The sequence below is a fragment of the Zophobas morio genome, unplaced genomic scaffold, assembly GCF_036711695.1.
Source record: "Zophobas morio isolate AGI-343-1 ecotype UQ-CSIRO unplaced genomic scaffold, CSIRO_AGI_Zmor_V1 ptg000020l, whole genome shotgun sequence".
Lineage (NCBI taxonomy): Eukaryota > Metazoa > Arthropoda > Insecta > Coleoptera > Tenebrionidae > Zophobas > Zophobas morio.
Genome location: NW_026972125.1, coordinates 1707616 through 1728043, shown reverse-complemented (window position 1 = coordinate 1728043; position 20428 = coordinate 1707616). Strand labels below are relative to the sequence as shown.

The 20428-nt window shown below is 27.0% G+C and overlaps 2 protein-coding genes across 6 annotated transcripts in view; one reads left to right on the top strand and one right to left on the bottom strand.

The window, feature by feature from the left end:
- Psq (pipsqueak) overlaps positions 1 to 3938 on the top strand; it is a 79094-nt gene extending 75156 nt beyond the window's left edge. For all 4 annotated transcript variants that reach the window (XM_064059069.1, XM_064059067.1, XM_064059068.1 and 1 more), the window contains one exon: positions 3285 to 3938. In XM_064059069.1, the coding sequence (XP_063915139.1) occupies positions 3285 to 3495 (211 nt within the window). In that variant the 3' untranslated portion in view covers positions 3496 to 3938. The remainder of the gene's footprint in view (positions 1 to 3284) is intronic.
- Positions 3939 to 3967: 29 nt separating this feature from the next.
- The window catches only part of LOC135131384 (adenylate cyclase type 2), a 200326-nt gene continuing 183865 nt past the window's right edge, over positions 3968 to 20428 (bottom strand). For both annotated transcript variants that reach the window (XM_064059064.1, XM_064059065.1), the window contains 4 exons: positions 19990 to 20374; positions 19833 to 19937; positions 12420 to 12537; positions 3968 to 4703 (listed from right to left, as the gene is read on the bottom strand). In XM_064059064.1, the coding sequence (XP_063915134.1) occupies positions 4450 to 4703; positions 12420 to 12537; positions 19833 to 19937; positions 19990 to 20374 (862 nt within the window). In that variant the 3' untranslated portion in view covers positions 3968 to 4449. The remainder of the gene's footprint in view (positions 4704 to 12419; positions 12538 to 19832; positions 19938 to 19989; positions 20375 to 20428) is intronic.

Here is a 20428-nt window from a genome sequence, read left to right as displayed (position 1 = left end):
TTGAAAAATCAAACAATTTAGTGAATAAAATGTTTGAAAAACCGGATAATCGTAAAATCGTAAAACGAAAAACTTGAGAAATCAAAATCATAGTTTTGAAAATTAAGTGATTTAAAAAAATTTGTAAAATCAGAAAATGAAAAACTGGAAATATAAAAAATAAAAGCTTAGAAATTTAAAAATGTAGAAATCAAAAAATCGAAAAATCGAAAAAAATGAACATACCAAAAATTGTAAAATCGAACAATTGAAAAATCGTATAAGTACTTAACTGAAAATTCAGAAATTGAAAACTCGAAAAATTGAAAAAGGAAACATTTTAAAACTGAAAATTTTAAAAATCTAAAAATTGAAAAATAACAGAAATTCGAAAAATTGAAAAATCGAAAATATGGAAAATTGTAAAATCAAAAAATTGAACAATTAAACAAACTGATGACAAAAATTGAAAAATCCGAAATTGGAAAATTGTGAAATCGAAAAATTTAATTAATTGTAAAATCGATAAATAAACAATTAAAAAAAACAAAATTTCGAAAATTTAAAAACCTAGTCATGGAAAAGTTGCGAATTAGAAAATTTATAAAATCAGACAATTAAAAACTCTGAAAATGGAAAAAAAATGAAAACAGGAACTTCGAATTCGATTTTATAAGAAGAAACTCAAAAAACTCAAGGAATCCGATAATTGCAAAAATTGAAAATATGTATAAATTTTTTCACGATTCAAAATTGAAAAATCGGAACTTGCAAAATCAAAAAGTTACAAATCGAAAAGTTGCAGAAGAGAAAATTTTAAATATCAAGCTATTGAAAAACCGTATAAATGAAAAACAAATGAAAACTCGAGAAATTGGAAAATCGGATGATTAAAAATAGAGAAATTGGAAAAACGAAATATTGTACAACCGAAAGCAATTTAAAAAAAAAATGTAAAATCCAGAAATTGAAAAAGCGGATAATTGTAAAATCAGAAAATGAAAAACTGGAAATATAAAAAATTGAAGCTTAGAAATTTAAAAATGTAGAAGTAAAGAAATTGAAAAATCGAAAAAAAAATGAACATACGAAAAATTAAAAAATCGAACAATTCAAAAATCGTATAACTTACTTAACTGAAAATTCAGAAATTGAAAATCGAAAAATGGAACATCAGATAAATGAAAAATCGAAAACTTGAAAAAGGAACCGTTTTAAAACTGAAAATTTTAAAAATCTAATAATTGAAAATAACGGAAATTCGAAAAATTGAAAAATCGAAAATATGGAAAACTGTAAAATCAAAAATTGCACAATTAAAAAACTGACGAGTAAAATCGAAAAATCCGAAATTGGAAAATTGTGAAATCGAAAAATTGGAAAAACGAACGGAAAACTTCAAAAATCGAAAAATTGAAAATTTACTAACAATCGAAAAATTGAAAATTTGAATAATTGTAAAATCGATAAATAAGCAATTAAAAAAAAAATCAAAATTTTGAAAATTTAAAAATCTAGTAATTGAAAAATTGCGAATTAGAAAATTTGTAGAATCGAAAGGTAGCAAAACAAAAAAGTTAAAATCGAAAATTTATAAAATCAGGCAATTAAAAACTCGAGAAACTGGAAAAAAAATGAAAACAGGAATTTCGTATTTGATTTTATAAGATTTGTTTGTTTTTTCAATTTTTCGATATTCTAGTTTTGATTTTCCGATTATACAGTTGTAGAATTTTCTGATTTCTCAGTTATCTGGTTTTTCAATTTGTCATTTTTTGATTTTAATTTTTTTTTATTTTTAGCAACTGCTTGCCCTACCCACTAGCCTTTATTTTCTTAGAAGAATAAGTCATCTGCCAAAATCAATCTTACCTTGTCAAGTACTAGCCCCGCCCACCCACCCTTATTTTCTTAGAGAATCTTGAAAAAATCGAAAATATCCAAAAAACCCAAAAGAATTTAAAAAAGTCAGAAAATCCTAAACATCCAAAAAATCCGAAATATCAATAAAAACCCAAGAAACTCAGGAAATCCAAAAATCTAAAAGTTTCAGAAAATGTAAAAACATTAAAATCCAAAAAAAAAACTAAAAAATCCAAGAAATCTGAGAAACTCAAAAAAACTCAAGAGATCCAATAATTCCAAAAATCGAAAATATCCAAAAAAATCCAAACATTTTAAAAACCTAAAAAATTTAAGAAATCCAAGAAATTCTTGAAATCCAAAAGTCGAAAGTTCTCAAATTTTAAAAATTCCAAGAAACCCGCGAAACTCAAAAACACTCAAGAAATTCAATAATTCCAAAAATTGAAAATACCCAAAAAACCCCTGAAATATCCGAAAATTTAAAAATATCCGGGGAATAAAAAAAAAACAAAAATGGAAAATATCCCAAAAATCCAAGAAACGCAAGACACCCAAGAAATTCTGGAAATCTATTAACACAGAAAAATCGAAATTATCAAAAAAAATTTAAAAATCTAAAAAATCAAAGAATTTAAGAATTCTAAAAGTCCAAGAAACTCAAAAAAAACAAGAAATCCGATAATTGCAAAAATCGAAAATATATAAAAAAATTTTCACGATTTTTAATTTTTCGATTCAAAATTGAAAAATCGGAAATTGAAAAATTAAAAAGTTACAAATCGAAAAGTTGCAGAAGAAAAAATTGAAAAACCGCATAACTGAGAAACATTTGAAAACTTGAGAAATTGTAAAATCGGATAATTAAAAATAGAGAAATTGGAAAAGCGAAAACTTCATAAATCGAAAACTTGAAAAATAAAACAATTTAGTGAATAAAATATTTGAAAAACAGGATAATCGTAAAATCGAGAAACGAAAAACTTGAGAAATCAAAATCATAGTTTTGAAAATTAAGCAATTAAAAAAAATGTAAAATCGAAAAATTGAAAAAGCGGATAATTGTAAAATCAGAAAATGAAAAACTGGAAATATAAAAAATAAAAGCTTGGAAATTTAATAATTTGTGGAATCGAACAATTGAAAACTCGAGAAACTGGAAAAAAATGAAAACGGGAATTTCGAATTCGATTTTATAAGATTTGTTTCTTTTTTCAATTTTCCGATTTCTCATTTATCTTTTTTTTCAATTTGTCTGCCAAAATCAGTCTTACCTTGACAAGTACTAGCCCCGCCCACCCACCTTTATTTTCTTAGAGGAAAATTGTAATTGAATTACTTCCAACCACTGATTTAAGAACAGTTTTGTTGGTGTTGTGGGGGTAGTCTCTGTACGTGCTTAATCAATGGTGGGGGATATAATGAAAGTGTGTCTTTTGTAGGCTGGGCCACATGTCGATAAATCAAGCTGCCATACACTACAACCTGCCTTATTCCTCCCTGTACGGCAGATTTAAGAGAGGCATCAAGTACGAGTCGGACAACATCGAGCCCAACTCGGACAGTCAGTCCCAGATGGAGAGTCAACACTTCGGCATGGAGTACGCAAACACCCATCAACAAGTCCAATATCAGAATCAGACGAATAGCTGAGACATAGTTTTCAACTTTGATAGTTTCTAGCCGAGAGTAAATTCCAGTTTTGGAACTTGATGAAAGGACCCGGTGGACAAAGTGCGTCGTTGATTTTTCTTGAAAAAGACTTGAGTTTTACGATTTAGGCTGTTGTATCTTCTTTCTCGACTTGATTTATTAAGAATAGGATAAGGCCTTTCGTGAGGGCGATATTACAAAGTGCAATATTAAACCATTTAATACCATTAGGAATAGTGTACAGATTATCTTGTATATTCTTCTAGGTAATTTATTTGACATGGTTGCTAGCGATGGGTTGTATATAATTTTCGTGAAGAGCAAGTTGATTTACCTCAGCTACACCACTTTTGCTATGTACTTAGATCTTAATTTATTACTTTTTCTAGAGTTCGACCAGTGATCGATTTAATTTTTTGTTTTTAATAAAAACCTCAAACTTGTGCGTTTCTCTCAAACATCAAACTCGACAGAAAATAAAACGTTTTTATTCGAAAGTGTCACATACAGTACATCCAAAAACATGGAATCAACAAAGTAAGTCAGAAGGGATTGTCGGGAGGTCGACAGAGCGCCATCTAGATCCGAGCACGTCGCCCAATCAAAACTGAGTATACTGCGGCGCAGACGCAGCTCGCACCTAAACACTCACCCTATCCCACATTAAAGACATTCAGAGATGAAATCTTAGCCACTGACAGAATCTGCACTATGCACACCCGCTTGGTGTTACGTCGTAACTCTAAAAGCACTGACACTTAGTACAAAAAATCAGTCAGGTACATAGACTCGGAGGCAGCGCCTCCTACAAAAACACGAAATAGTGCCGTTGGAAGTGGTTACAAGACCCGACTGCTTGTCTTGGTGTTGCTGTAACCACGACTACAGGGATGTCTCCTCAGTCTCATCTTTCCCATGTGTGGAATTTGTGGTGTCGCGATTCCCGGAGGAGTGTCACTTGTCGTCGAAGGGCGTCTTGACGAAGTAGGTGGTCAGGTTGCCCTTGCCCTTGACGTACGTCATGCCCCTGCACTCGCAGGGGTAGCCGGCGTTCATGAGGATCTTGGCGGTCTCCTCGGTGACCTGGATGCGGCCCATGATCCCGCAGGAGTCCATGCGGGACGCCACGTTCACGGTGTTGCCCCAGATGTCGTATTGGGGCTTCTGGGCGCCCACGACGCCCGCGATCACGGCACCGTGGTTCAGACCTGGAAGGTTTCCCAGTTATCCCACTTATCAGATTTTTTGAGAATACCCTTAAGAGTTAAAATTAATATATGGGTGGATTGTTAAAGTGAAAGTAAGTTTCTAGTGAGTTTGATGACGTAATACTATTAATAACTCAAGATAGATTCATAAATCACATGCATGAATATGATATTTTTAAAATTTAAATAACATTTACTATTAAAAAGTTGGACATGACGTCATATCAACGTTGGTGGGGATCATCTGATAAATTTTGATTAGCGTTTTACATCTCCACGATATTCCTAATATCGGCACAGACGTTTGATTTTTTCAAGGTTTGTATTTTGTTTTACGATTTTTAATTTTTGGATTCAAAATTAAAAAATTGAGTAATTGTAAAATCAAAAAGTTACAAATCGAAACAGTTGAAAACTCGAGAAATCCTCCACTCTGCAACTTTTATTTAAAGAAAAAATAAATAAATTGGAGTATTGAAAAATCGAAAACTAAAGAATTAAGAAACTGAAAATTCAAAAAAGGAAAACTTGAAAAATCAAATAATGTAGTAATAAAAAAATTGAAGAACCGGATAATCGTAAAATAGAAAAACAAAAAACTTGAGAAATAAAAGTCAAAATTTTGAAAATTAAAAAAATTAGGAACCAAATAAAGGTAAAATCAGAAAATGAAAAACAGTAGAAATAAAAAATTGAACATTCGAGTAATTATAAAATCGAAAAGAGAGAAAAAAAATCCAGTGATTGAAAAACTGAAAAATTGTGAGATAGAAAATTTGAAAAGTCGGATAACTGTAAAATCGAAAAGTTGCAGAACGCAAAAATTTTAAAACGAAAATCTGTAAAATTAGACAACTGAAAATTCGGGAAACTAGAAAATCGAGTAATTTAAAAATCGAAAAATTGGAAAAACAAAAAACTGAATGAAATTGGAGAAATTGAAAATTAAATAAAAATCAAACAATTTAGTGAATCAAAAAATGGATAAACCGGAAAATCGTAATAACTAAAAACGAAATTAGAATTCAAAATTTTGAAAATTAAAAAATTTAGAAATCGAAAAATCGGAAAATGAATAACTGGAAACATTAAAACTATAACTTGGGACATTTAAAAATGTACAAATAAAAAAATTGAAAATTCGGATAATTGTACAAAATCGGGAAAAATGAACAAACGAAAAATTGTAAAATCGGACAATTAAAAAATTGTATACTTTACTGAAAATCCAAAAATTGAAAAACGAAACATTTGAAAACCGAAACCTTTGAAAATATAAAAATTGAAAATTAACTGAAAATCAAGAAATCGGAAAACTGATCAACTGTAAAATCGAAAATATGGAAAAATTGCTAAATTGATCACAAGAGAAAGAGCGAAATTACAAAATCGAAAAATCCGATAATTGGAAAATCGGGATGTTCAGAAATCGAAAAATTTAAAAATTGGGAAATTGGAAAATTGTGAAATCGAAAAACTGTAAATTTACTAAAAATCAAAAAACTGAAAAATGTGGAATAGAAAAATTGAAAAGTCTAAATATAATCAAATAAAATAAAAAAATAAAAATATTGTAAAATCGAAAAAAGTTCTGGATTTACTTTAAAATAATTTATATACGAAAAGTGTTCATTATATAAATCAAACAAAAGAAAATAATAATTCAATGTAAATAAAAGTTAGTCTCTCGATTTTTGATTTTTCGATTTAAAACTTTTCAATTTTTAAATATTTTAAACTTTCCTTTTTTTCAATTTCTCAAAGTTGCGACGTTTTGTTTCTCATACTTTAATTTTTAATTTTTTAATTTTTAGTTTTTTCATTTTACAATTTTTCGATTAGTGAAAAATGTCTGTATTAGATTTTTTAATTTTTCAGTTTTTCGATGTTTCAGTGTTACAATTTTTAGGTTTGTTAATTTCGATTATTCAATTTCCGGTATTTCGACCTTTGAATTATTTAATTTTCCTTTTTTTCAAAATTTTCGATTTTCTGTTGTTCAATTTTTCAATATTTTCAAATTTTACTTTCTCGGTTTAATATTTTTCGGTTTTTCAGTTTTTCGTTCCTTCAGTTTTACGACTGTACAATTTTTTCATTTTTCTATTATTAGATTTTTAAATTTTTTCAGTTTTTTCGATTTTCTATTTCGACAATTTGAATTCTTGCACTTTTCGGTGTTTGATTGTTGCAATTTTTCGATTTTACAATTTTTGGTGTTCCAATTTTTCGATTCTTTATTTTCTTTTCGATTTTTAAGTCTCTCGATTTTTAGTTTTTCAATGTTTCAATCTTTCGTTTCCTCAGTGTTTCATTTGCACTTTTTCGATTTTGTAATTTTCCGTTTTTTCAATTTTTCGATTTTTCAACTTTTCGGACCAAAAAATGGAAAAATAAAATATGAAAAACCAAAAAAGGAAAAAACCAAAACTTTGTAAATCTAAAAATTGAAAAATTGAAGAAACGAAAAATTGAAAAATCGAAATCTTAAATATTTGAGAAACTTAAAAATAAAAAAAAAACAAAAACGAAATATTGAAAATAAAGAATTTGGAAAATCGAATAATTGAGAAAACCAAATATTCCAAAATTGAGAAATTTAAAAATTGAAAAACCGAGAAATTGAAAATTAACCAAAAAACGAAAAACTTGAGAAACCAAAAATCAAAATTTTTGAAAATTAAAAAAATTAAAAAGGTAAAAATCGGATAATTCTAAAATCAACAAATTGGAAAATCAGATTGTAAAATCAGAAACAAAAAACTAGTAAAATTAAAAATAAAATTTTGGAAATTTTAAAATGTACAAATAAAAAAATTGAAAACTTGGATAATTGTAAAATCGGAAAATTGAAAAATGGAAAAAAAATTAAATGATAAATAAAATCGGGAAGTTCAGAAATCTAATAATTGTAAAAATCAAAAATCAAAATTTTTAAAATTGAAAAATTAGAATTTGAAAAACTGAAAAATAGTGGATTAGAAAAATTAGAAAATCCAAAAATTGTAAAATCGAAGAAAGTTCTGGATTTAAACAGTATTTTTCGATTTTTCAGTTTTTCGTTCCCTCTGTTTTACAATTTTGCAATTTTTGCATTTTTCAATTATTGGACTTTTAAATTTTTCCAATTTTTAGATTTCGCGAATTTGAATTCGTGAACATTTCAGTGTTTTATTGTTGCAATTTTTCGATTTTACAATTTTTTTTGTCTTCCAATTTTTCGATTCTTTATTTTTTCGGTTTTTATGTTTCTCAATTTTTAGTTTTCCAGTTTTTGGATTTTTCAATTTTCTCCGATATTTTAAGTTTTTGGATTTTTAATTTTTTCAATTTTTCGATTTTTCAAAAAATGGAAAAATAAAATATGAAAAAGCAAACAGGGATAAAAGCAAAACTTTTGAATTCTAAAAATTGAAAATCAAGAACTTGAAAATTTGAAGAAATGAAAAATTGAAAAATCGAAAGCTTAAAATATTTAGAAATTTAAAAATCAAAAAAACGAAATATTAAAACAAATATTTCGAAAAATTAAAAATTCCAAAATTGCAAAAAAACGAAAAACTGAATGAAAATCGAGAAATTGAAAAATCAGATTATTGTAAAAAAATGTCAAATTTAAAAATCGTAAACTTAACTGAAAATTCAAAAATTGAAAACTAGAGAAATTGAAACATGGGATACTTGAAAAATCGAAAAAGTGAAGAACGAAAAATTTTAAAACCGAAAACTTTAAACCCTAAAAGTTGAAAATTAACTGAAAATCGAGAAATCAAAAATATGGAAAATTGTAAAATTGGGTAATTAAAGAAACATAATTAAAATCGAAAAATTGATCACAAGAAAAAGTGCAAAATTATAAAATCGAAAAATCCCAAAAATTGTAAAAATCGAAAATCAAAATTTTGAAAATCGAAAAACTGAATATAACATATGAAAAAATAAAAAGGGACAAAACCAAAACTTTAAAAACCAAGAACTTGAAAAACTGTAGAAATGAAAAATTGAAAAATCGAGAAAGTGCAAAATCGAAAAAACGAAATATTGAAAATAAAGAATTTGAAAAATTGACTAATTGAGAAATCCAAAAGTACAAAATTAAAAAATTTCAAAACTTAAAAACCGAGAAATTGAAAAATGAAAGATTGAAAATTTGAAAAACGAAAAACTGAATGAAAATCAAGAAATTGAAAATTAACCAAAAATCGAAAACCCGAAAAATCAAACACTTTAGTGAACAAAAAAGTTAAAAAACCGAATAGTTGTAAAATCGGAAAACAAAAAACTTGAGAAATCAAAAATCAAAATTTTGAAAATTGAAATCAAAAATTGAAAAACTGGAAAAATTAAAAATCAAAATTTTGGAAATTTAAAAATGTAGAAAAAAAAATGAACAAATGAAAAATTGTAAAATCGGACAATTGAAAAATCTGAAAATTCAAGTAATCACAGCTTCAAAATTGAAAAATCCGATAATTGGAAATTCGAAAAAAAATCCGATAATTGGAAAATCAGGAAGTTAAGAAATCTAAAAACTGGAAAATTGTAAAATCGAAAAATTGTAAATTTACTAAAAATCGAAAAATTTTGAAAGTCAAAAATCAGAATTTTGAAAATTTAAAAATTAGAAATCGAAAAGTTGAAAATAAAATATGAGAAAACAAGGGATAAAACGAAAACTGATAATAATGCCAAAATTGAAGATCAAGACCTTGAGAAATGAAGAAACGGAAAATTGAAGCTTGAAAATTGAGAAACTTAAAAATCGAAAAAGTGCAAAATCAAAAAAATGAGAAATCCAAAAATTGCGAAGTTTGAAAGTTTGGAAAATTGGAAAAACGAAAAACTGAATGAAAATAGAGACATTGAAAATTCAGTAAAAATCGAAAACATGAAAAATCAAATTTAGTGAATAAAAAAAAAATTAAAAACTGGAAAATCGTAAAATCAAAAAACAAAAAACGCGAGAAATCAAAAATCAAAATTTTTGAAAATTACAAAATCAGATGATTGTAAAATCAGAAATGAAAAACTGGAAAAATTGAAAATAAAACTTTGGAAACTTAAAGTTTCAGAAATAAAAAAATTGAGAATTCGGATAATTGTAAAATCGAAAAATTGGAAAACCGAAAAAAAATGAATAAACGAAAAATTGTCAAACCGCACAATTGAAAGATCGTCTACTCAACTAAAAATTCAAAAAATGAAAACTAGAGAAATTGGATAATTGAAAAATCGAAAAATTGAAAAACGAAAAATTTTAAAACCGAAAATTGTAAAATTGAATAATTAAAGAAATATAAATAAAATCGAAAAATTGATCACAAGAAAAAATGCAAATTTATAAAATCGAAAAATCCCAAAAATTAAAAAAATTGAAAATCAAAATTTTGAAAATTTCAAAATTAGAAATCGAAAAACTGAAAATAAAATATGAAAGAACAAAAAGGGATAAAACGAAAACTTTGAAAATCAAGAACTGGAATAACTGTAGAAACGAAAAATTGAAAAATCGAAAACTTAAAAATTTGAGAACCTTAAAAGTCGAGAAAGTGCAAAATCGAAAAAACGAAATATTGAATATAAAGAAGAAATCCAAAAATGCAAAATTAAAACATTTAAAGACTGAAAAACATAGAAATTGAAAAATCAAATCAAAGATTGAAAATTTGAAAAACGAAAAACTGAATGAAAATCAAGAAATTTAAAATGAACTAAAAATCAAACAGTTTAGTGAATAAAAAAGTCGAAAAACCGCATAGTCGTAACATCGGAAAACAAAAACTTGAGAAATCAAAAATCAAAATTTTGAAAATTAAAAAATTTAGAAATCGAAAAATCGGATAATTGTAAAATCAAAAAATGAAAAAACTGGAAAAATTAAACATAAAACTTTGAAAATTTTAAAATATAGACACAAAAACAAATGAGAATCGAATAATTGTAAAATAGAAAAATCGAAAAAAAAATGAACAAACGAAAAATTGGACAATTGAAAAATCGTATACTTAACTGAAAACTAAAAAAAAACAAAGCTTGAAAATTGGAACATCGGATAATTAAAAATTCGAAAAATTGAAAATTATCTGAAAATCGAGAAATCGAAAATATGGAAAATTGTAGAACTGAAAAATTGAATAATTAAAGAAACTGATAAATAAAATCTCAAAATCCGATAATTGGAAAATCGGAAAGGTGAGAAATGTAGAAATTGGAAAATTGTGAAATTGAAAAAATTGTAAATTTAGTAAAAATCGAAAAATTTTAAAAATCAAAAATTAAAATTTTGAAAATTTAAAAATTAGAAATCGAAAAACTGAAAACAAAATATGCAAAAACAAAAAGGGATAAAACGATAACTTTGAAAATCTAAAAATTGAAAATCAAGAACTTGAAAAACTAAATAAACGAAAAGTTATAAAATTGAACTTTGAAAAAATAAAGGAAATAAAAAAACGAAAAATTGTGATATCAAACCGAGAAGATGGAAAATTGTAACATCGAACAATTGAAGAAACAAAAAAATGAAGTATTTAGAAGTCGAGAATTGAAGTTAAAAAACAAAAATTATGAAAATGGAAAAAATTGAAAATTAAATAAAATGAAAAAACGAAACTATGTGATATAAAAAAATTGTAAAATCGAAGAAAAAGAAAAACGACAAATTGTAATACAAAAAAATTGGTCGAAGGGAAGTAATTCAGATTTCTGGAAAAATTATATTTGATTTCGGGAATTTTATTTTTTATGATAACCCTTATAAATCAAAATGTATATAACATAATGCAATTTTTTTTTCCAAGGACACGTGTATGAATTTGAATAGACGCAGTGTAATACTAGTAATAACAGTACTGTATTCCAAAATTTTCGAAAAAATTGAGCGAGTCCTTGATTTTAATCAATACAATAAATTGGCTCATTTATTAAGAAACACCCTATATAAGTATTTCTAAAATCTATAACTGCATTTTGCATATTCCATATTCGACAAAATGTCGTTACAAAATTATGATTTTTTTCCCAAAAATCTGGATGCCTATAGTAAAAATGTGAAGGAGTATCTTATTTTATAAAATTGAAATAATATTTACTAAGAATCCTATTCTTGGTGAAGATGTTTATCCAGAAACACCTACTTTTTCAAAATCGAAGGATCATGAAAAAAAATAGCCAGTTATCTAATGGACTCTATTACAGTACTTTGCCAAAAAAAAAAGAAAGGGCGCGTGGGCGGGGTTAATTTTTCTTTATTTTATTAAATTCCACCGTGATAACCGTCCAACTCTTAATTTTGAATTAACAAAATCAGTTACTAGAAAGGAGAACGGGTGGGTGGGCGGGACTAATTTTAACCTTTTTTATGTCAAAGAAGACATAATGAAGACAAAACTTAACGAGCCAGTGTGTTAGAAACGTCGTTTGCGTCAAAATTTTCAGGAAATTCGTAGATTATAAGCTATTTAGCCACAATTCAGTGTGACAATTTTAGGTTAACAAATCAAGTATAGACTATTAGTAGGAATCTACTTTGTCGTTAAGTTTTGCCTGCGATTTTAGGAACTTATTTACTAGTCATCAGAATTTCACTAGAACTAAGTAGGTATGAGACTCTTGAAGTGTTGCACCAACAACCAATCAATACGCACATCCCATGTCTGCGTCACCCGTCCCATTTTTGCCGGCTTTAATTATATCCACCTAATACCCATCACGTACCCACTCTAAGTTTGAATCGTTGGAAAGCGTCTCTGTTAATTTGATCAAGGCTCGTCATCAGCGACACAGCAAAATCCACCAGAGCGACGATAATGTGCTCTTCCTTCCGACTTGCTTCCTGGAATTGATTAACGCGTTAGATTTATTTGCAGATGAGAATAGTGGACGTTGCATTCGTCATTTTGTTTTATTTACCTTGGACATGTCCTAGAAAATTTTGGACGTTTTGGCAGGGACAGAAACATTTTTTTTTATTCGACGGTTTGCCAGAGTTTTGCGCAAGCCGCAAATTATAAATAACGCAGCTCCTGTTGCTAACAAAGCGCAGTAAAGGATGCTGTTAACCAAAGGCGGATTCCGCTTTTATGGGAACAACTAGCGACAACATAAAAGTGTACATTATTATGATCGGGCGATAAATCTCGTTTATCGGGTGGGTTTACGGCGCGCGTAAACGTTACAAAGTGGACACAGTTTCCGGCTTGGGTTTTGTCTTGTGGAGTGTGGCAAAGCGTCAAAGAAAGAGTTTGGGAGAAGCGGCTGGAGGGGGGTTCAAACTTGGATTTGTTTGAACTTGATTGTCAACGAGCTTGTAAGCTCGGGATAGATTGATTTCCGCTGCTGTGTCGACCAATCGCTACGAAGCACATCGGCGCCAAAGTCAAATTAGTACAAATTCGATATTATTTGCTTTTGTCGTGTTATTATATATTCATATTTTTACTGTGTAGTCAGAGCATTGTTTGTTCATCATTCTTCAGTTTTTTGGATTTTTCAATTTTAGAATTTTATATTTTCTTGATTTATCAATGTTACAATTTCCAATTTTTCGATTTCTCGATTTTTAAATTTTAGAAAGCTTGACTGTTATTTTCTTGAGTTTTTCATTTCTCAATTTTTCGATTATCTAAATTTTTCTACTTTGCAATTTTTCGATTTTCAGTTAATTTCAATTTCCCATTTTACAATTTTTGTCGGTTTTAAAAGTTATTTTTACTTTTAGTTTTTCAAGTTTTTCATTTTTCGATTTTACAGTTATTCGCTATTCCATTTTTTATTTTATTATTTTCCCACTTTTCAATTTTATAACTTCGTCGTTTTTCGATTTTTCAACCCCAGAATTTTACAACTTTTCGATTTTACTAGTATCCGATTTTCCAATTTTTCAATTTCTCGATTTTTCGATTCCTAAAATTTTAAATTTTCATTTTACAGTTACCCAATATTTCAATTTTTGATTTTTGAAGGATTTACAATTTTTGGTTTTTTCTATTTTGCAATTTCTCGATTTTTCAATTTTTAGATTTCTGAACTCCGCGACTTTCCGATTATCCGATTTTTCGATTTTACAATTTTGCAAATTCTCAATTTTCGATTTGCTTTTTAATTTTACAGTTTTACAGTTGTCCAATTTTCAAGTTTCTCGAATTTTTTATTTTCAAAATGTTGATTTTTGAAGGTTTACAATTTTGCAAATTCTCAATTTTCGATTTGCTTTTTAATTTTACAGTTTTACAGTTGTCCAATTTTCAAGTTTCTCGATTTTTTTATTTTCAAAATGTTGATTTTTGAAGGTTTGCATTTTTCAAATTTACAGTTTTCCGATTGTTCGATTCTCCAAGTTTCTCGATTTTCAGTTAATTTTCAATTTTTACTTTTAAAATATTCGATTTTAAAATTTTTTAGATTTTCAATTTTTGAATTGTCCAATTTTACAATTTTTTGTTTCTTAATTTTTTTTTATTTTTCAGTTTTCCAATTTTTTTGATTTAAAATTTCTCGTTTTGCAATGTTTTGATTTATCCATAACCCAATTTTCTAATTTCGCGGTTTTCCAGTTTTGCAATTATCCAAAATTTGTATTTCTAATTTTTCCAGTTTTTCATTTTCTGATTTTATAATCGGAATTTTCAATTTTTTGATTTTACAATTATCCGATTTTTCGATTTCCGAATTTTTAAGTTTTCAATTTTTTTTTTTATTTCTTAAGTCCTTCATTTTTCGATTCTACGATTGTCCGGTTTTTAAATTTTTTATTAACTAAATTGTTTGATTTTTCAATTCTTCGATTTTTAGTAAATTTTCAATTTTTCGACTTTATAGCTTCCGATTTTTGAGGTTTTCGATTTTAAAATTTTTTGTTCTTCCAGTTTTTCAATTTCATTAATTTTTCAGTTTCTCGATTTTTTTTCGATTTCTCAACTTTACGATTTTTCGATTTCTGAATTTTTAAATTTCCAAAACTTGATTATTCATTTCTCTGATCTCATTTTATCAATTTTTGGGTTTATAGCATTTATTTTTGAGGTTTTCGATTTTAAAATTTTTTGTTCTTCCAGTTTTTCGATTTCATAATTTTTCAGTTTCTCGATTTTTCAGTTTTTCGATTTCTCAACTTTTCGATTTTACAATGATCGGATCTCTGATTTCAAAATTTTTTCATTTTCAAAATTTTGAGTTTTCATTTTTCAAGTTTTTAGTTTTTCATTTTTCGATTTTACGATTCTACGGTTTTTCAATTTTTTGTTTCACCAAATTTTTTTATTTTCAGTTTTTCGATTCTTTAGTTGCCGAATTTTTTCGTTTTTTCAATTTTTCAAGTTCATATTTTTCCAATTTCTCGATTTTTAGAGTTTGGATTTCTCAACTTGTCGATTTTACAATTATCTGATTTTTCGGTTTCAAAATTTTTGAATTTTTATAAAGTTTATTTTTGGTTTTTCAAGTTTACGATTAAATGTTTTTTCAGTTTTTTTAATTCACTTTTCGGTTTTTAGTAAATTTTCAATTTTTCGATTCTTTAACTTTCGATTTTTAAGATTTTTCGTTTTTTTAATTTTTCCATTTCACAGTTGTCCAATTTCTTGATTTTTCAATTTTTGGATTTCATAAATTTCTGATTTCCCCATTTTTCAGCTTTCCGATTTTAGAATTATCCGATTTTTCAATTTTAAAATTTTTTAATGTTCAAAATTTTGATTTTCGTTTTTTCAATTTCGTCATTTTTCGATTTTTCAAATTTTTGATTCACTCAATTTTTTTATTTCCAATTTTTCAATTTGTAGTAAATTTTCAATTTTTCTATTATTTAGTTTCCGAATTTTGAGGTTTTCGGTTTTAAAATTTTTGGTTTTTTCAATTTTTCGATTTCTCAACTTTTCGATTTTACAATTATCCGATATTTCGATTTCAAAATTATTAAATTTGCAAAATTTTGATTTTTCATCTTTCAAGTTTTTCATTTTTCGATTTTATGATTATCCGATTTTCCAACTTTTCTATTCACTAAATTTTTTTAATTCCAATTTTTCGATTAATAGTAAATTTTCAATATCTCGATTGTTTAATTTTTGAATTTTTTGGTTTTCCGTTTTATTTTTTTTTTAATTTTTCAATTTTTGATTTCACAGTTTTCCAATTTCTCGATTTTTCAAGTTTTAGATTTCTTAACTCTCAATTTTTCAATTGCCAAGTTTTCGATTTTACAATTATCGAAATTTTCAATTTTTATATAAAGTAGATTTTTAAATTTTCAAATTTTTTATTTGTGTTTTTCGGATTGTAAATCCTTGAATTTCATTTTCTGATTTTACAAAATCTGATCAATTTTTGGATCCTACAATTATTCGAATTTTCACTTTTTCAATTTTACGATGTTCAAATTTTTCGATATCAATATTTAAAAATTTTCAAAATTTTGGTCTTTGATTTTTCAAGTTTTTTATTTTTACGACTTTGCGATTTTCTGATTTTTCAATTTTTTTATGCACTAATTTTTTTTTTCAGTTTTTCGTTTTATATCAATTGAAAATTTAAATTTTTCGATACTTCAGTTTCCGATTTTGGGATTTTCGGTTTTAAAATTTTTCCTTTTTTCAATTTTTCGATTTCACAGTTTTCCAATTTGTCGATTTTTCGATTCTTGATTTCAAAATTTTTTATTTTTCAAAATTTTGAGTTTTGATTTCTCAAGTTTACGATTATACGGTTTCTCAATTTTTTATTGGCTCAATTGTTTGATTTTTCGATTTTTGAGCTTTTTCAGTTTTAAAATTTTTCGTTTTTTCAATTTTTCGATTTCACACTTTTCCAATTTCTCGATATTTTTTTGATTTTTAATTTTTTAAGTTTCCGATTATACGGTCTTTCAAATTGTTTTTCACTAAATTGTTTCATTGTTCTGTTTTTAATAAATTTTCAATTTTTCGATTTCTAGTTTTCGAATTTTGAGGTTTTCGACTTTGAAATTTTCCGTTTTTTCGATTTTTCAGTTTTTTGCTTTTTCAACTTTTTGATTTACTATTTTCCGAATTTAAGATTTCTAAATTTTTTAATTTAAAAAAAAATATTTTTAATTTCTCAAGTTTACGATTATACGGTTTTTCAATTTTTTATTTGGTAAATTGTTTGATTTTTCGATTTTTGAGGTTTTTTAGTTTTATAATTTCTCGTTTTTTTGAATTTTTCGATTTCACAATTTTACAATTTCTAGATTTTTCAGTATTTAGATTTCATAATTTTCCAATTCCTGGATTTTTCGGTTTTTCGATTTCTTAACTTTTAGTTTTTAAAATTATCCGATTGCTCGATCTCAAAATTTTCATATTTTCTAAATTTTGATTTACGATTCCGGTTTTTCATTTTTTTGATTCACAAAATTTTTGTATTTTCAATTTTTCGATCTATAGTAAATTTTCAATTATTCCATTCTTTAGTTTCCGAATTTTAGGGTTTTCGGGTTCAATTAAACTTTTTGGTTTTTTCAATTTTTCGATTTCACGATTATCCAATTTCTCAATTTTTGGATTTTTGGATTTCTTAACTCTCGATTTTTCGGTTATTCAATTTTTCGATTTTACAATGTTCGATTTTTGAATTTATCCATTATTTCAAAGGTTTCTCAATTTTGTTATTTATCGAAATATTGATTTTTCAAGATTTTCATTTTTGATTTTTTAGTTATCCTATTTTCCAATTTTTCGTTGGTTCATTTTTGTTTTCGATTTTTCATTGATCTAATTTTCAACTTTCTCGATTTTTCAATGTTCCTATTTCCTAACGTTTCGATTTTACAATTAACAGTAGTTTCCGAATTTTTTTTTTTTGATTTTTCAATCCTACAATTATGCGAATCTTCATTTTTTCAATTTTACGAAGTTCAAATTTTTCGATGTCAAAATTTTGTTCTTTGATTTTTCAAGTTTTTTATTTTTCGACTTTACGATTGTCTGATTTTTCAATTTTTTTTATGCACTAAATTTTTTTATTTTCAGTTTTTCGTTTTATATAAATTGGAAATTTAAATTTTTCGATACTTTAGTTTCCATATTTTGAGATTTTCGATTTCAAAATTTTCATATTTTCTAAATTTTGATTTACGATTCCGGTTTTTCATTTTTTTTATTCACAATTTTTTTTTATTTTCAATTTTTCGATCTATAGTAAATTATTCCATTCTTTAGTTTCCGAATTTTGGGGTTTTCGGGTTCAATTAAACTTTTTGGTTTTTTCAATTTTTCGATTTCACAATTATCCAATTTCTCAATTTTTGGATTTTTGGATTTCTTAACTCTCGATTTTTCGGTTATTCAATTTTTGGATTTTACAATGTTCGATTTTTGAATTTATCCATTATTTCAAAGATTTCTCAATTTTGTTATTTATCGAAATATTGATTTTTCAAGGTTTTCATTTTTGATTTTTTAGTTATCCTATTTTCCAATTTTTCGTTGGTTCATTTTTGTTTTCGATTTTTCATTGATCTAATTTTCAACTTTCTCGATTTTTCAATGTTCCTATTTTCTAACTTTTCGATTTTACAATTAGTAGTAGTTTCCGAATTTTTTTTTTGATTTCTCAATCCTACAATTATTCGAATCTTCATTTTTTCAATTTTACGACGTTCAAATTTTTCGATATCAAAATTTTGTTCTTTGATTTTTCAAGTTTTTTATTTTTCGACTTTACGATTGTCTGATTTTTCAATTTTTTTATGCACTAAATTTTTTTATTTTCAGTTTTTCGTTTTATATAAATTGAAAATTTAAATTTTTCGATACTTTAGTTTCCAAATTTTGAGATTTTCGATTTCAAAATTTTCATATTTTCTAAATTTTGATTTACGATTCCGGTTTTTCTTTTTTTTGATTCACGATTTTTTTTTATTTTCAAAAATTTCGATCTATAGTAAATTATTCCATTCTTTAGTTTCCGAATTTTGGGGTTTTCGGGTTCAATTAAACTTTTTGGTTTTTTCAATTTTTCGATTTCACGATTATCCAATTTCTCAATTTTTGAATTTTTGGATTTCTTAACTCTCGATTTTTCGGTTATTCAATTTTTAGATTTTACAATGTTCGATTTTTGAATTTATCCATTATTTCAAAGATTTCTCAATTTTGTTATTTATCGAAATGTTGATTTTTCAAGATTTTCATTTTTGATTTTTTAGTTATCCTATTTTCCAATTTTTCGTTGGTTCATTTTTGTTTTCGATTTTTCATTGATCTAATTTCAAATTTCTGGATTTTTCAATGTTCCTATTTTTTAACTTTTCGATTTTACAATTAGTAGTAGTTTTCGAATTTTTTTTTGATTTCTCGAGTTTATGATTATTCAGTTTTTCCTTTTTTTTTTGATTCACGAAATTGTTTGGTTTTTCAATTTTTAATAAATTTTGATTTCTGAGGTTTCCCGTTTTAAAATCTATCGTTTTTCCAGTTTTTCGATTTCACAATTTTCCAATGTCTCTATTTTTCAGTTTTTCGATTTCTCGACCGTTCGATTTTACAATTATGCAATTTTTCGGTTTCAAAATCATTAAATTTTCAAAATTTTAATTTTTGTTTTTCAGTTTATAGTAAATTTTTTTCGATGTTTAGTTTTCGAGTTTTGAGGTTTTCCGTTTTAAAATTTCTCGAGTTTTCAATTTTCAATTTTTCGTTTTTTAACGACTTTACAATTATCCGATTTTCAATTATTCGATTTCTCTTCGATTTTTAAATTTTCACAATTTTTGATTTTCATTTTTTCAAGTTTTTCATTATTCGATTTTTTATTTTTCCAATTTGTTGATTTCCATCTTTTCGATTTCGCTATTTTTGAATTTTTTGGTTTTTCAAATTTACAATTATGCAATTTTCAATTTTGCAATTGAAAAATTAGAAAATCGTGAAGCTGAAAAATTTAAAAATCAAAAATTTAAAAATTTAAAAATGGAAAACTCGCACAAATCAGAAAAGTCAATATTCGAGTATACACCAGTTTGACTTTGACTCCTTTATGCTTTCCCGTGATTGGTCTCGACAGCTACGGAAATTAACACACGCCCCTAAAACTCCACCTAACCCCCCTCCGCCCCTCCCCCAGCACAAAAAAGCATCAGCAAAGCTCCCCAATCCCCGCCCCACCCACCGTGCTATTCTCCTCCTCCCCCGGCCTCAGCCCCGACGCCAGCATGTAAGTGCTCCCGATCGTCTTGATCTTCTCGATGCAGCTAAACTTCGGCTTGAGCAACAGCTGAAACAACAACCCTCAGTCAGACATCCACCCCGATACCTCGACCCGTTACTTTATCGAACTCGCAGATGATCTCGTTGAGCAACCGCAGACACTCCAGCCCCTGCTTGTTGACGTCGCTTTCGTCGTAGAACTCCTTGTAGTTGGGTATCGAGGCGAACATCACAGCTATGCACGAGTACCGCTCGTGGTAGAGCTCCTGGGTGTCTCTGGAGGCCAAGAAGTGCTCAGCCACGTGGGCCGGGAGGATGTTCTCCAGGAGGATCTTGTTGATCCCTCTCATCGTCTCCACTTCTTCTTGCTCGACTTTGAGCTTGGCCTTCCAGAGGTAGTCGGTCCGGGAGGTGAACTCGATTTGGCGGTCCAGGATGTGGAAGAAGATGACGACGACGGTGAGGACCAGGGCGCTTTTGACCTCGAGGGGTATAGCGGAGAATCTGGTGCAAGAGTGGGGTCAAGGTAGACGAAAAAAGACAGTGAAGGGTACGTAC